Source organism: Camelus ferus, chromosome 9 (assembly GCF_009834535.1).
Source record: "Camelus ferus isolate YT-003-E chromosome 9, BCGSAC_Cfer_1.0, whole genome shotgun sequence".
Taxonomy (NCBI): domain Eukaryota; kingdom Metazoa; phylum Chordata; class Mammalia; order Artiodactyla; family Camelidae; genus Camelus; species Camelus ferus.
This window is the reverse complement of record NC_045704.1, coordinates 39,583,492-39,600,540: the sequence shown is the minus strand read 5'-3', so window position 1 is coordinate 39,600,540 and position 17,049 is coordinate 39,583,492. Positions and strand designations below refer to the sequence as shown.

The 17,049-nt window shown below is 40.1% G+C and overlaps 1 protein-coding gene and 1 long non-coding RNA gene across 4 annotated transcripts in view; one reads left to right on the top strand and one right to left on the bottom strand.

Moving 5' to 3' along the window:
* The window catches only part of CDH8 (cadherin 8), a 313,666-nt gene that overhangs the window by 189,703 nt on the left and 106,914 nt on the right, over nucleotides 1–17,049 (top strand). For all 3 annotated transcript variants that reach the window (XM_032486452.1, XM_032486453.1, XM_032486454.1), the window contains exon 8: nucleotides 12,166–12,302. In XM_032486452.1, the coding sequence (XP_032342343.1) occupies nucleotides 12,166–12,302 (137 nt within the window). The remainder of the gene's footprint in view (nucleotides 1–12,165; nucleotides 12,303–17,049) is intronic.
* LOC116665770 overlaps nucleotides 11,919–17,049 on the bottom strand; it is a 128,083-nt gene continuing 122,952 nt past the window's right edge. The window contains exons 2-3 of the long non-coding RNA XR_004322435.1: nucleotides 14,026–14,063; nucleotides 11,919–12,190 (exon numbers count right to left, since the gene is read on the bottom strand). This is a non-coding gene — a long non-coding RNA (uncharacterized LOC116665770). The remainder of the gene's footprint in view (nucleotides 12,191–14,025; nucleotides 14,064–17,049) is intronic.

The following is a 17,049-nucleotide window of genomic DNA, read 5'->3' as shown; positions in this document are numbered from 1 at the left end:
CCTTTCTGTAGCACCTGCTTAAAGGAGGACCCATGGCTGGTGAATACTTTGACTCGGTCTATCACCTTGGGCCAGGAGTCAGCCAACTACAGCCTGTGCACAAAATCCAGCCTCCCACGGTTCTTAAAAATAACGTTTTCTTGGAGCACAGCCACCTTCATTTGTTACGCCCTAACTGCAGAGCGGAGTAGCTGTGACGGAGACATTCTGACCTGCAAAGCCTAAAATATTTACTTTACAAAAATGTCTGTCATCTCCTATGACAGACCGATAAGGACTGGGGTTTTCATCAATAATTTGAATAACTGGCTCTCATGGAATTCCAGGATCCTATTCTGTCTCAGAAAGTCTCTAAATGTAAGATTTAAAAAAATATTTTTTAAACCTCTAGTAGTCAAAGAAAGTCTTTGTATGAGAATCCAGCACTGTGTGACGGGACTGGCATCTGCCATGCTTGCTTCAGGACCCTGGGGACAGTAGCCCTCATGGGGCCCAGGACAGTGTGCAACTCATGTTGAGTCTGCCAGAAAAACTTGGCTTTGTTTAGTGCAGCTTTGAGGAAAATCACCATAACTACCATCAGACTGTGAAAGGACATCCTAAAAAAAGGCTGAGATGCTTACCCGCTCGGAGTAGGGAATTTTTTTTGTTTCTTGCATGAATTAATTACAATAGCCTATTTTTCTACCTGCCCCATCCATTCTCCAGACCTCAGTGATGACAACAATACAGGGTTTTTAGAATCAAGGCTGGTGATTGCCTTAGCCAAACTCTGGTCTCTGCATTTCAATGTCTTAGCAAAATCTCGGACTCCAGCAGCATTTCTCTATCTGAAAGCATGAGGTGGCATGAAATAGAATTTCACTTGGAACAGACGTGCTGGAGTTTGCTGTAATGTGTATTCTCTAGTATGAGAGCAGAGATTTGATGAGGGCTACTGGAAACCTCCTGTGGATCTTGATTCATGCCTATTTAATGTTTTAGATCAGTGCCCTTCACATATATCTCATCTACACTTCATTACATTAATGCTACGAATTACTCATATTTTTATTCCCATTAAACATAGAGGTTACAGGTTGTCTTCCCTGGAAATAAGTGGGGTTTGCAGTACAAGCTGTGTGTTAGAGATCGGCACCTGTAAATGGAAGGGAATGGGCAGGGGGAGAGAGCAAAGGGCAGTGCGGCCCCAGCCAAGCCTTTGCCCTACCAGTGGGCCTCCCTGCCGTGAGTACTGACCGTCAGAGGACCTGTGTCCTGCCAGACTGGATGGGCCTTTATCGCTCTGCTGGCTCATCTCCAGATGACCTCTGGAGAGGACACGTTCTGCAAACGACGTGGAGTCCAAGGAGCGGATACTTAGCGGCCGTCTCCTGACTGCTCCCTGTCCAGCTCGGGTCCTTCCTTGAAGGGAGAGCTGCCCCGTGAGTCTCCATGTCACTCATGGATAAGCGCACAGAACTTCTCTGCTGGTGCAGTCATGTCACTGACTCCACACTGCTAGCCATCCAGCTCCCAAGCCTGCATGTTACCACCGCATGACAATGTCTTCCCTTAGGCAAATATCTATTTGTTCTACATTTTGAGATGCAAATGGTAAAGCAGCAATTGATTTAAAACAAGTGATCTGAGGTGGTAAAAATAGCATAAGAATTTGAAAGAGGATAAACAAAAATTGGAAAGTGCTGATCTGGGGTTTAAAAAGTTTTTCTCTTTTTTTCCTGATGGCTGAAGTCTGTTGCCTCTAGGGAAGAAAACTTAATAATAATGTTTATAATCTGAGAGAAACAAAGATGCTTGTGTAGGCTGAGCAGAGTTATCTAACATTATTAGACTCATAAGGGAAAATAAATCCCATTTTGCATCCCAACAAAGGGAGACTGACACTCTTACCTGATGTTCAGATATTTATGGGAGCTGTTTCAACCAAGCCTTTATTTTTCCGGGTATTTCTACATTCTGACTGACACAATGTATTATACAACCTTGCTTCTGATAAAGGACAATCAGGTTTGACTTAGTGTTGCAGAGGAAAACATAACATTGCATATTTAAAGAAGAGAGCCTGTTAAAAATGGAGAAACGCCATTTCCATCCACCTATTAGATGTCAGTCAGCGCTCTCCTGTGTCTGAAGTCGGTTTGCTGGGCCGTGGAATAGGCTTGGCTGAAGCGCCTTTCCAATGGGCCTCCGGATGCAAGTCAGGTTTGGGGTGGTCAGCTGAGGTGTGCAGCGTCACAGTAAATAAGGTTTACGGAAGGCCCTAAGAAGGGTCAGAGGTATATTTAATGTTGTGAATGACAGCAAAAGACCTGAGCATCCTTTGAAACCAAAGATCTGGAATTGGACAGAACAGGCATGGAAGGGGAGCCGGGCGCGGAGCACGGTGAGGGGGGCGTCTCGTCCCTGGCAGAAAGGGAAGCGTGTCTGGGTCATTCACTAAGCATCAAGCACATGATACTGGGTTTTGCACTTGCTTAAATGTACGAGACCGGGTTAGACCACATGGGCAGGCGTTCTGCGTAGGGATGAGTATTTTTGGCATAAAATACTTTTGTTCCCCCTAGAAAAATTACACCCGGTTGAATGCTGGAATGGTGTGCTTATGTGATTTCGGTTGTGTGTTGGAGAAGTAAACAAGCTATCGCAGTACAAATGTATTTCCAGCCCTTCAGAGTTAACCGGCCACGGACCATCCACCTGATAGTTTCCAGCTCTTCCTGAGCCTGAATGTCCAATTAAAATTTCAAAATGTATAGAACTTTATGACATTTTCCAAAAAAACCTGCTTTGATATAGCTATGCATCACTCCTGTTATTTCTTACGTGTGCATGTTTTCCATAAGTACTTATTTTTCTATATAATAAGTGATTTTGACAAAAACTGGACAAACTTATAGAATCAAATAGCACCATTCTGATACCTATTCAGCATTTACTAAGAGCTGATTAGGTGTCCGATGCTGTGGTCGGGACATGGTACCTATAACTTTATGACTGGGGGAACCTGCATGTTCGCTTCATTTTACAACTACAGACGTTGAGAGGGCAATTTATATGAGCCACGCAAGTAATCTCTAGGGAGGAGTGAATGCGAAATTAATGTACAGGGCTTAGCAGAGAGGCTGAAATTTAAGAAGGCCACAATAAATACATTAAACATATGATAAAATCTTCATTCTGGGTCTGGCCCTGTGGCCCAGACCACTGCATAATGAGGTGTTTTTCCATCTCACACCATCTCTGTTCTATTGTCCGTGCAGCATTTATCAACTTTGAATTTCATTTTGTAGAGAGAAAAGCCATCCTTGGTATGGTTGACAGCCCAATTTTTAAGGGTGTTCCAGGATGCTCTTCACTGCTCGGTTTCCCCTGACACCCTCAGGTCACTGTCGTGGAGACTCATGGGAATTGCTTGGGATTCTTGTGACCCGTGGGTGAACAGTGAGGATCAAGGTCATCATGGGGGCTTCAGTGTAAAACAGTTTATCCTCACAACTGCTCATCGCCCATCACAGAAAAGCACACACCGGAGATGAATATCACAGAGCAGTTCCAGATTCCATGTATTTCTGGAAAGATTGAATTATATTTTGCTAATATTTAAGTGATTTTTTTTTACCAGTTTAGTGTATTTGGTGAATAATTAGGTGAATATGGCTAAAAGGAGACAAAAGAGAGAAACTCATCAAATTTGAAAGCAACGTAAACTGATAGAAGAGGTTACGAGCCTTCCATAGGGCATTACCTCAAGATTCCTTAATCTCCTTTACTTCCACATCCCAACAGTCACTATGTCCTATTTATTTTAGTTTCTAGGCTCAAACACCATCATCTCTAATGTGACCTGTTATCATGGCTCCATTTGCCTGTCTCCTGCCCTCTGATGCCCATGCAGCTGCCGAAGTGATCTCTGACTCAGTTTAGATCTGTACTGTCCAGTACAGAAGCCATTCATCACAGGTGGCTCTTTGAATTGAAATAAAATTAATTTAAATTCAATACAGTAACAATTTCAATTCCTCAATCACACTAGCTATGTTCAAGGGCTGACTAGCCACACAGCTAGTGGTTACCGTATTGGACAGCACGGAGCATATTTCTCCATCACAAAAGTTCGGTGGCGTCCAGCTGTGTGGCGTAGGTCATATCACTCTCTTGCTATATTTTTTCAAGTGGCTCCCCATCTTCCACAAGTGAAACAAGTTAATTCTTCAGCATGGTTTCCAGAGTCCTTCCTGATCTGCTCCTTGAGGCCCTGCCCCTCACTGAGCCCTGAGCTCCAGCAACACCATCCTTTGTTAAAGGCTTTGAACACACTGAACGTCTTCCTAACTCAGAATGTTCACATTGGCTGTTTCTTTTGATAGGAATATTTTAATAATATTTTATACATCTCAGACCTTTTTTTTTTTTTAAATATCACTGTAAACCTTCAGAAAACCTTATTTACTTTTATTGTCTTTCTCCACATACAGACTCAGTTACGTGAGAAACGTTTGTTTGGCGACAAACAAGATGCCTTCCTTGTACATGAGAATCAGTAAAGAGCAGAGGGAGTAGAGGGAGGGAGGAAATGGTAGGATGCTCATCTGCCGGATTTTAGCTCTCACCACCACACCTAATCTGGTCCTTTAATTATACAGTTTCCTAAACAAACCCAGACTCCCAGGATTTTCTCCACGGATTCCTTTCTGGCTGAGGATGCCCTCCCTTCCTACAGTCCACCTGAAAAAAATCTTCCTGACCCAGAACAGGTGTCCTCACCTTCCCTCTCCCAGGTGTACCTGGAGGCCCTCACCACCGCAGGGTGCTGTAACTTTATTCACTGGCCGCTTTCCATCGTAGGTAATGAGAAAGTCACAACTACTGTGTCTAAGAGAAGAGGCTCTGTTCAAACGTTTAGCATCACACGTGACCCAAAGAAACACTTACGTTATTGTTAAATAAAAAATAAAAATTTTACATTTAATCCCTTCACTGCACTCCATTTTCTCCGTACAGTTGCCATATTTAGAACTTCCAGTTATGACTGATTATTTTGATGACTCAGGGAGAACATTAGAGTTTCTCTGAAGATATTAAAGAAATATTAAAGAATTAATCATGAATCAAATTTTATCTGGGATTATTCACTGAAAAAAAATCTATGTTGGGTTTTGTTGGTGGCAGAAATTTACCTACGAGATTGTGGCTTCACGAAGTTATCTTTTCAAGGTGTGAATGGCACAAACTGTGAAACAAAACACATATTCAGAAAATGGGATGCCGTTTGAACCGATTCATTTAGAATGTGGGCTTTCTATACTTGTCCATAAATAAATGAAGGTATCTGAGGATGATTTGGGTGCATGAATCTGTTTCATCTTTTGGGTGAAAGCAGCAAGTTGAAATATGACAACAACCAAATACCAGAGTCTTCTGAATATTTTGTTGTTCTTGTTTAAAAATGCCTAGATATTTGTCAGAGTGTCTTCTAGAAATAATGATAAATACTCAGTGTACAAACACTTTTGAAAAGCAGAAGGGGATTTACAATGCATTATCTAATTGGGGATTTACTTTAAACTTTAAATGAAGGCAGTCTTGTTTTCATTTTTCAGATGAAACTGAGAATAGATCTATAAATTGGCTTAGCAGAGACGTGAGGAATAAAAGGGTCATTCTCTGGAAAAATTGTCAGGTGTTTCACAAATATTGTATTAGGAAGAATGTAGTTCAGAATAACTTTTGAAAGAAACGTGTCATTTATCTTTATCTGATTTTTAAGATGATCATTGTAGCTGCTTGTGGACACTCCAGACTTTAATCTGCACCCCTCCTGGGTGGCACTGAAGTCATTGGGAGTGAAACAGATGACTCCTCAACACTGGGAACTTGGTTCTGAAAATCCATAAAATGTTCTTGATATTGTCACAGACTGATGATCTCTACTGCAAACAAGAAACAGTAGTTCAGCAGGAAACAGAGGGTCTCTGTAGGTATGTAGTATTGGGGGTGAGGCTGGGAAGAGGAAGTAGGGGATGCTGTAAATGAATGAATATATGAATGAATGTATATATACATGGATTATTTGTGTGTTGACAACAGAATCTGTCTTAAACACACACACATATACACAAAGTGGGGTTTTGTGCCAACGTTAGTATGAAATACAAATAGTTGGGCTGTGTTAATTGAGTAAACATATTGCTCAGGTTAAAGTTGTAACTTAATATAAACAGTAACAGCAATGCAGAAAGGGTGCTATTTTCCAACACAGTAATATCCAGTTGTCCATTTTGACCTGTTCTCAACCACCACACCAGTGGTAGCTTCTTATATTAACTTCTGACCTCTGCAAACTCTTCTGGATTGAGTGAGCTGGTGACAAAGGCTGTGTTCATGGTCAGAGTGCAGTAGGTTAAATTAGATCTCCAGGCAAGACGCTGAGCATCTAGGTAGGAGTATCCTTGCATCTATGGCCCTGACTTCACAAAGTAAGATGATGGTGTCATTAGCAGTTATTCCTAACACATAACTACTGTATTGAAGCAAACCAGGAAATTTGTTGGTATAAAATGGGAAAGCTTACTATAGGGCTTCTGTGAACATTGGGTATCAAGGTTTATGCAGTTTCTAAAACATATCTATTATTTTAGAATGAGAATGTTTATTTCCAAAACTTCCATCCATGAAATTGATGTTAATATGACCCAAGGAGCCTGTTTTCTCACATGCCACACTCCCCACTGTGTTACGTTTCTTCTTATTGTGGCAGGAAGGTGACTCTCCAAAGTATATTTTGCTTTTCTCAAATGAGGTCTTTGGTCTAATGTATCTTAAGTAAATCTGCAAAGAAATAGCAAATCCAATAGATGCATATTTTTAAGAAGTTAGAATGGAAACTCCAATATTGGAGATACAAATCCTATGACTTTAAAGATATAAATTAGAAGACATTGAACTTTCCAGTAGATATAGTAGAAACCAGTTATTATTTCTTATTTTTTCTTCCTTTCTTATCCCATATACTCCTTTTTCTAATATTTCTTGACCACCATGTTTCCCACATAACAATGCACACTCAGCGAATGTTTGTACATCCTTCCAGTAATCAGTTATTGAATAACTGCAGTGCAGAATTCCAACCAATGTGATGTTATGATATATGAATCAAACAATCTCTCCTTGTCTTTAATGAGCAAAAGGCCAGCAAATGTTTAACTGCAGAATAATAAGAGGAATGACCTTGAGGAAGGGAAGGTCAGTAAAGAGTTGGACCAGGTTCAGAAGGCTCCTTGTGGGTGAGCGGTGAGCGAGGAGGAAACCCAGTGGAGCCTCTCATCTCCCCAACTCAGAGTCTGCACTCTGTGAAGATATTCGTGGGAGCGGATAGTTTGAAAAGGGTGATGATGGGTGTAGGCAAACACTACAGAGTTCTGGAGTATTTTTCTAGTGTCACTTGGGAAACAACTGAAGAATGTGAATGATAGTTTTTATTTCTGTCTTTCCATTTCTAGTTTTTCATTTTCACAGTCACTCTGGGCTTGAAGAGATCTCTCACAGATTGAAGACTCAACTATCAATTAATCAATTGATTTATTGTATCTGAGTCATGTATCAACTCATTTACTGCAAAGCACCCCTTTGGGAAGTGTCTCCTGTTCATGGATGAGCCTAAGAGATGATGGCTAGTTACATTGTTTCAGTGATAGCCCACGGGTGAGATTCCAGGAAAGGTTTACTGGTTTCTCTGTTTCTTCCACTTCATCTGCTGCCATTCACATAGACACCGAGAGTCCTAGAAAACAGAGTAGCATGAGGGTCTACTTCTGAGAGATCTGTCCAAAATCACGACGTCTGGCCAACTTGCTTGGTATACTGGATTCTAAAATTTAGGTTGTTTTGTGTTTGCTGTATTCAGCCCATTCAGTTTTTCTTTGAAGCTATTCTCTGTTATTTGGCTTAAGGAAAGAGCCTGTATCTGAGTCTTGTAATGGAGTATTGCCTTCGTCACTCTGATGCAGCTCTATCACAGAGTGGAATGAGTAGGAGGTGAGGGGAGAAACTGAGAAAATGGGGTGGGTGGTGGCGGCTTAGAGGACCAGAGGAAAGTAAGCTGCATCTTTGCAGCTGGTGATGGAGTGCTGTAGCCACGGGTGGGGGGCAAGCATCTTCTGAGAACATCACTAAAAATCGCAGGTGGGGTGCAGGTTTTTTTCAAATGTGAGTATCTCTAATTATATAATTCATTTTAAACGTGTAAAAATGTAATTAATTTTAACCGTGATACAAAACAAATGCTCATGCAGTAGCCAATAGGAATTCAAAAGTCAATGTGTCCAATAAAGCTTTGAATTTGGAATGGTCAGTTCATGGGACGGAGATTTTGGTCAGAAAAGTTAGTGGAAAAATGAACACCTAAAGTGGTGCTGGGGGTGCAGGCCTCAGCCTCCCCACTCCCTTTTTCTCCTTGGCTTTATCACTTAAAGTGACATCTTCTACGTGTTTGCTTCCACTGACCTGAGAGCCCAGATGAACTTGCTCAGGGACAGAGAAGCAAGGGGTGAACAGGAGTGCTGCTTGGACCTGAGGAGGGGCCTGGGAATCAGCAGTAGATGCCTATTGTTTCCAGATAAGTGATGCCAGCGTTAAAGATTTTCAATAGCTATTTACTGAGCACTTACTATGTGCCACGTGCTGCAGTAGTGCCTCATGGGTGCTGCCTCGGTAAATCTCACAAGACCTTACTATAATTCCCATTTTACAGATTAGGTAGCAAAGGCATACAGAAGTTTCTAACATGAGTAAATCACACCTATGTAAGAATGATTTTTCTTTTATTCATTCTATTAAAAAAAAAAACAAGGAAAGAAACACGAAAGAAAAAGGCATCTGGCACAGTGCTTGGTACACATTTGGTGTTTAATGCATGCTTGTTGACTATGTTGAGTCTGGGTTTTTGAATTGTTTAGTAATTCTTGGAAGCCTTCATTGTAAAGTCTACAAGGCAGTAAAATGTGTAAAATGTCTACAAAAGGAGCAAAAGGCTTCTTGAAATAGTTGAGGTAGACTTTAAACTGAATTTTAAACTAAGTCATTTTTTCCCCTCATCGAGTTCCTCCTGTTGTGTAATCTCGTAATATTATGACATTCTTACCTCTGATCTTACTAAAGGGCTGTATTTATAGCCTATTTTATAAATTCTTATGACTCACCTCATAAAGTCTGTCATGAACTGGATCTTTAAAAAATGAGAAAAATATCCCTGCCTCTGTCAGAGTGATGGGAGTTAAATAACACCCAGATGTTTTTCTAGTTTTACACTATTTATAAACTGTTAAGAAAGGGGCCTTCTCAACCCCCTTCCAAGTAGGGGAGTTTATTAAAGTTTAATAAACTTTATGGGACATGCTGATTATGGTGATTTCAGGCTGACGGACCTGTCTCCAGCACACAAGTACCAGAGACAGGTTTATGCTTCGTATTTAATCTTCACAACCACATCTGGGGTCTGAGTCTTCATAGTTGACCAGTGAAGAAACTGAAGCTCAATAAACTTATTAATTATCCCAGAATCAGCAATACATACATAATAGAGATATAATTCCTTCCAAAGTTGAGGTCTGCATGATATGGATTTAGATAAGGGATTAAACAAATAACATTTTTTAAATGCCAGCTTCCAAAACCCTGTCATTGTTCCCAGTGCTTCTTCCAGGCCACAAGTTCTAGGCAATTACTGGTCAGCAATCAAATCGCCATGGAGTATATTTCAGATTTGGGATCCATGAATATCAATGATGAGACTGATTGTCCTTTATGGTGGCTTCTGGGAAATCAGTTGATGCATGAATGTGTGAACTGTCAGCAGTGAGATAATAAAAGCACTAGAACCCAGCAATGCCTGCAAATTTTATTTATGAATATGATGCAGAAAGCGATAATTAATCCTCTGGACATTTCTTAGCTCATTTAAAAGTCCAAGTGTTCATGGTATCTGGAGTAAAACACATGTCTGTTCAGTTATTTTACAGTTAAAGTTGGAATCTCATTGGTCTAATCAACAATCATTGTTCCCCAGGAAAACGGCTTTTAATCTTCTTTCTGTAATACAACAGATTCAAATGTTTTGCAGTGAACACTTACTTCCTCATGCTCAGGATTATTTTGTGAGCACTGTTAATTCAGATACGCCTCTGGGTTCTTAAATCCTTCCTGAATTTCTCTCATCCTCCTGGAGGTTGGGTGTGGGGTTGGTTTGTAAATTCCTGGTGTATAGATACAAGTCGGTGTCTTAGTTTTCTTTGTAGCTAAGGCTTTACTAAACCAGTAGTTACAATTTCATGGTGCATGTTTTCATCAAGGAATTTAGCAGTAAACTATTGTCAATAAAATTAAGTACTTTTTAATATTATTCCAAAATGTTTAATGATGCTTGTCTTTGGTAGGGAAGATTTACAGAAATGCCTTTTCTTTTTTTTTGTATGTGTGTCTGGTATACAGTATATGAATGCAAATTCTAATGAAAAAGAAGTAGCTAAAAGGAGTAAGGAGTCATCCACATCCCTGTATATCTGTTTCTCTATCCATCCGTCTATCCATTTATCCTTCCTTCTTCAGAGGTAGATATAGACACAAATAAGTAGATACACATGAAGAAGTAGATATACATAAAATACGTAAATATGTGTTTGCAATGAAATCCACTAAGATATTAACAATACAAAACTGCAGACTGAAAATTATGGGAAAATTATTTTTTTCTCACTTTCTTATAACATAGTCTTATTCTTGACGATACAATAAATGTTCATTAAAAACATGAAACATGTTAAAAAAAAAAAAAGAAGAAGAAGAAGAAGACATGCTCGGCTCCAAATAGCCATGGACCATGTTTCATATTTTGGGTTGATGAGTCCTACTTAATAGAGAGATTTTATGCATACTTCTCGGTCATCTCAACCATGAAGGTTTTCTTCAGTTCTTCCTCCTAGAATGGGATTGTACACGACCTTTGACTTAGTTTGCACTTCTGTAGATAAGGAATACCATAGATTGAGTGGGTTAAACCACATTTATGTCTCACAGTCCTAGAGGCTGGGAAGTCCAGGATCAAGGCACCAGCAGATCCAGCATCTGGTGAGGGCACCCTTTCTGGTTTGCAGACCTTTGTCTTGTATCCTCAGTGGCGAGAGCAGAGGGAGAGCCTGTGGCTCCTTTTTTTAAATAGGGGTATTAATTCCATCAGGAGAGCCCCACCTTCATGACCTAATCTAACCCTAATTACCTCCTACAGGCTTTCCTTCCAAATGCTATCACAACTTTAACATACAAACTTTAGGGGGGACACAAACATTCAGTGTACAACACCCTTCTTTGGACCTCCGTTCCGTCCTGTTTGTTTTAGTTCATTTCACTGCTTATTTATAGGTCAGTTTTTCTAATTATGTGTCTTGTGTTCCTTAAGACATAGAACTTACTGTATGTGGCATTCCACTGCCGAAGTTCAGATCTTGATGTATAAAAGGATGTTAATAAATGTTATGGGAAAAATTGTGTATGATCTCGATATTCAATGTTCCCAAGAGGCACTTAGCTCTAGACACAAAGCCTCTTAATGCTATCCTATCTGAAAGAGACAACTCTCATTTTAAGTAAAGTATATATTTAGTTTTCCTACTTCAAATGAAAGCAAAACAAACCAACAGCAACAATAACGAAAACACATACATGCTGTGTAATCAAATGTGAGTTTAACACAGACATTTTTTTGAACTGCCATAAATAACTTGCTGCCTAGCACCATCCTGCTTTGGGCTTAAGTTCATTGTTTTACATAGTATTTTGTGGCAACTGCTAATTATCATAAGCTGTCCAATAAATGTGATGGATTGTCCAATTAACTCTTCATCAGCATCCATTTTTGAAGGTGTTACCCACTGAAACTGATGGCAGTTTACGACCTCCGTGTTACATATGTAGCTAATTACTCCTTGGATAATAATTATTAAGTTTCTTGTGCCCCATTCAGTCATTTTGTTTTCCAAATTATGATGCCATTGAGTCTCCCCATTCATTTGACTTCACAACTATGGCTCTCCAAGGATCACTAAAGGTCTGCTATGGAATGTATGGATCACATAAACATTGAAGAAGATCACAGATGTATCTGTTTTGCAGGTTTTCCATCGACCGGCACACTGACCTGGAGAGACAATTCAACATTAATGCAGATGACGGGAAGATAACGCTGGCAACACCTCTTGACAGAGAATTAAGCGTGTGGCACAACATAACGATCATTGCTACCGAAATTAGTAAGTGCCTGGGTTTGTTCATTTCTTCCTTGTGTGGCTGGGTTCAGTTTATGCCTGGTAATCATATAAGTGGTCCCAGTGTCAATTAGCTATTTTGGCAGTGGAACTTATCTCATTGTTCCCAAGGAACCTTTGAATGCACCATCTCAACGTGAAATAACTCACACTGTGGTAAACTACCAAAAGGTTGCAATATATGTGGAAGGGAAATATTCTTAGAGCCAAATATTCTTACATCTTATATCCATTATTCAGCCATTAAAAGCAATGTTTTGCATATTTAAATATACAGAAAGATTTAGCATAAAAAAAATAAAAAATAGAATTCAAGAGCTATGCCCCATAACTTAAATAAGTGGACACTAACATATATATTATATACAATATAGAAATTATCACTCACATATTTAAACTATGCATACACATGCAGAAAATATAGGAGGTAAATTTACACTATCAGTATGTATCATTTTGGGGAGATGAGATTATAGATGATTTTGTTTTCTTTTTTGGAGTTAATGTATTTTACACAGTAACCACAAACTATTTGAAATTATATTTTTAATAGAAAATTTCTCAGAAGTTGCATGTGAAAATGTAAGCACTTCTTCAGAGGAGGCACCAGAGTTGTTAAAATAACACATGCTAGTCTTTCTGCCAGTTTTTGATGAGCGTAGAGCTTCTCTGATTGCACTTAATGACACAGCGATTGAGTCTCCACACAACAGCGTCAAGGTGAGATTTAGTGCCGTGCTGTCTACGAGAACTTGCACTCTGCCTCCCTCACCAATTTCCTATTATACAGAAGCATGCAGAAGGGCTGTGATGTTCATTTTATTTCCAAGCACAAGGTATTTTGTATATTACTTAAATATCTTTCTTCCATGAAGGAGCTGATGAGGACTTCACAGTTTACACAAGTTCAAGGGAGGCAGTAAACTCTTGAGGAAATTGGGGTAGAGGGAATCGGAACAAGGAAATAAAAACCCACGTTAGGGAAGATTCCTGGGCATACATACAGTATAAAGACGCAGGACCTAAAATCTGCGCCGGTTTCACAACTGATGTGAAAATGGGGAAACACCTCCAAGATACATGATTCATTTGTTGGTAAGAAGAAGAGTCGTCTAGACCTTCGGGAGGGGCATGGCTTTTCCTTGTTTTGAGATGTGGGGGTGATGTCTTTCATGGAGACTTATTCAAAACAAAACAAAAAACAACCACTGTGTGGAAAAGTGATGAGTCAAGAGTGAAGAATGTTTCTGTTGGCAACTCCAGGGCAGGCAGAGAACTCGAAGTCAAATGGCTATGGAGGGAAAAAGACTCCGGAATCTTAGACGCTTATCCTGTATTAGAAGCAGTATTTTCTTCCCCCGAGTGTTACTCTGGGGGCAGTTTTCCCCTGTAACATTAAGGGGGAAGTCAAACGAAGCGTCCCATTTGGTGGCTTTGGTTTATGAGAAGTGTTAGCCCTACCTAGAGTGGCAGGTATGAAATTTTTATAATTTATAATGTATATCCTCGTGAGCCTCTGAGAAAAACTATATATATTTAATTGATTTTAGGCTATATAAAAATGCTCTAAAGGACCACGGTTTTCTTTAAAGTATGTAGGCAATAATTATTTCTAAAAGAATTTTCTCATATATTGACTATAATAACCTTAGCCTTAATCTATGACACGTTTTTTTTATGAGACGGATACCTTCACTTAAATACTTACCCAGGAAGTCCTCATTATAAGGATCCAGGTACTTCATTCTAAGGAGTGAAAGGAAATGAATACACAGAACAGGCGGTTAAGAAACATTTCAGAAGGCGCAATCCAGAAACAAAGAACGCATTTGCAAGAAACCCCAGACGAGTAAGGAAGACAGACCCCAGAGCAGATGCTCCAGGGTAATGAGCTGCTAACTCCACGGTGACAGGGGCGCCAAACCCAATCAGGGGAGACATTCATTTGTTCACTCACTCAGTAATTATTTATTGAGTCCTTGGTACTTGCCAAGCACTCTTCTAGTGGCTGAAGACAAAGCAGTGAGTGAAACAGGCAAAACCCCTGGTCTTCTTGGAGTTTTCCTTCTAGTGGCACCTGGAGGCCCCTGCATCCGAAAGGGTGAGTTGGAGTCTGCTGATCTATCCACAGAGAATGACCCAGAGGTAAGGAAGGAGGTGATGAGTGTTGGGAATTACAAGCAGTTCCGTGCTGAGGGTATGAAAAAGGTGTGACAACGAACCTCCTTCAGTGAATGTCTGGTTGATTAAAAATACTGCAATATAGACCAGATACAATTTTCTTCATGGCTTGAGAGAAATCACTCAAATATGCTCCAGATTCAAGTGTAAAATTAGCTCCATATAGAGACCAAGTAGGAAATGATTCTGTCCACATGGCAACCCTCAGCTTTTCTCTGAACCATGTAGAATTACAAATACAGGAGTCGAGGGTATAGCTCAGTAGTAGAGTGCATGCCAGCATACCTGAGGTCCTGGGTTCAATCCACAGTAACTTTATTGTTTATAAATAAACAAATAACCTAATTATCCCCCAAATAAATAGATAATAAATAAAATAAATAAATAAAATATATGACAAACTGACATTCTGTTAAAATCAATGGGGGTTATCTCATCTTTTATTACACCTTTTTTGGTCTTTTTTTTTTTTTCATTCAGATTGAAAACTAAACATTGGTTTTGATTTTTGCATGTAACTTTCTTAGAACCAAAAAGAATGGGAGTACAAAAGAGAATGCTCATTTTTAGCTGTAAAATATAACCTGAAGTGAGCATAAATCTAAAAACTTTAAGTGTACAATTAGGTTATCTGTTTTCTAAATCTTGAAAGGACATCAAAATAATAATATCACAGAGAACTTAAGAAAAATTGGAGTTACTATCAAAGTGGCTTAGAAATTTGTTTTGACTTGGTTGTATTTTGGAGCCCATCATGTAATGTTTATCTTCCAAAGCTGCAGACTATGTCTTGGAAAAAAAAAATTTTAAAGGGAGATTTATTGTATTTGGATGAGATGAATATTTAAAACCACTCAAGACAATAGAACCCCATGGGGGTGGTTCTAATAAAGAAATATTCATCCCAGGGAGAACAGTGTAAAATTACTCTCAGAACACCATCTCATCAGACAAAAGATTTAAGCAAATGAAATTAAGCTAAAAAATGGGTTTTAGGAAAGTCCATCTGTTATCCCTTAATGAGGATGGAGATGTCATCCTTTATCCTCTTGTGTCAGAGTCACTTAACCAAGGCTGAGATGCTTCACTGTGTGTATTTCCCAAGTAGTTCCGTGGTAATAGACCTAACTTGCCGTCATAATCAACAGGCACCTCTCATTACAGGAGCCGGCAGTTAGACGCCCACGTGCTAACAGGGGATCAGGCTCGGGGAGCACGTCTCCGCTCAGTAGCTTTGCTAGTAGCAGCCACATCCCTTGCAGCTACTGTGCGTGGCTGCTGGGCGCCATGGTGGTGAAGGCTTAAGGTAAACTTAGCTAATTAAAAGAAACACCGAAAGGTATTATGTAATCCCTGCAATATATTTAATTCCCACGTCACTCTTTCAAAGTAGGTATGATTATTATATGCATTTTTCAGTCTAAGAAACTCACACACAGGTTACGTAACTCCCCTGGAGTGTCAGAGAGAGCAGGGGTTGGAGGCAGGTTTGGTCCCCACGCTGTTTAGCTGTGACTTTCATGTTCTTAGATGCCTTCTTTGGGAGGAACCCTCTCCTGTATCTTCTTTCTTTTCACCTTCTTACTTAAATTGAGCTTCTGACACTGCCACACCGTTTCCTGAAGCAGGTGAATGAAGTGGTTGTTCTGTGCAAAGCATGAGGCTGGTGCCGGAACAAGAGTGCAGCGGAGGAGGGAGCCAACCTGCACTCAGTCAGGGCCTCCTGTTCCAACCTTTATAACCCAGGGCAGGGATACTGCCTAATGGACAAAGCCAGGCATTGGAACTGTTCAGACGGGAACTGGATTCCCTTTTTTTTCCAAGATTAGGAAACTGAGGAACAGAGACTAGAAAGCACAGAATAGTGTATTGTAGGAGACAGCATTTTTCTATGGAGTTCACAGAGAACTTGACATGCCCAGCTGATCTCAGTCACCTGGGTTATTGTTTAAACCAAACAAGAAGAGTTCTGGCCGTCACCAAAGGCCTACTGAAGCCGAATCCCAAGGGAGCCACTCAGAACTCCACTTTCCACAAGTTCTCCCACCACCTCTCCCTACGCCCTACCAGTTAGATATTTAAAATTAATTGTATTATAATAAACATAATTATATATTATAAGTAGTATAATTATAATATTGTGAAGGAAGGCAGAGAAAGGTGAGGTGTTCTTCTGTTTGTGTGCTTTTGTCTTTATTTTTTGGTCGTTCTTGTGGTGGTAGGTAGTACCCTCTGAGCTGAGATTTGCGCTAAGGCTCACCAGATGATGCTCAGGACTCCTTTAGGCTGGGCGGGGTGGTCAGACCTGCCGAAGACAGCAGCAGGAGTTAACAAGCATGGCTGTCAGAGAGGTAAAGGGATACTGGGGGGCAGTCAGGGGAAAAGTCTGCTTAGAATGGAGTGTCTGCAGAGGCATTTCAGAGGTACTGAATGCCAGTTTTAGAGTGTCCCTCCCAGAGAAATGGGTGGTGTGGGATGGAAGGTGAGGAGGGTTACGACACTGTACCTGAGAGCAGGCAGTTGGCATTTACAGAAAGCATACCACTGTTGG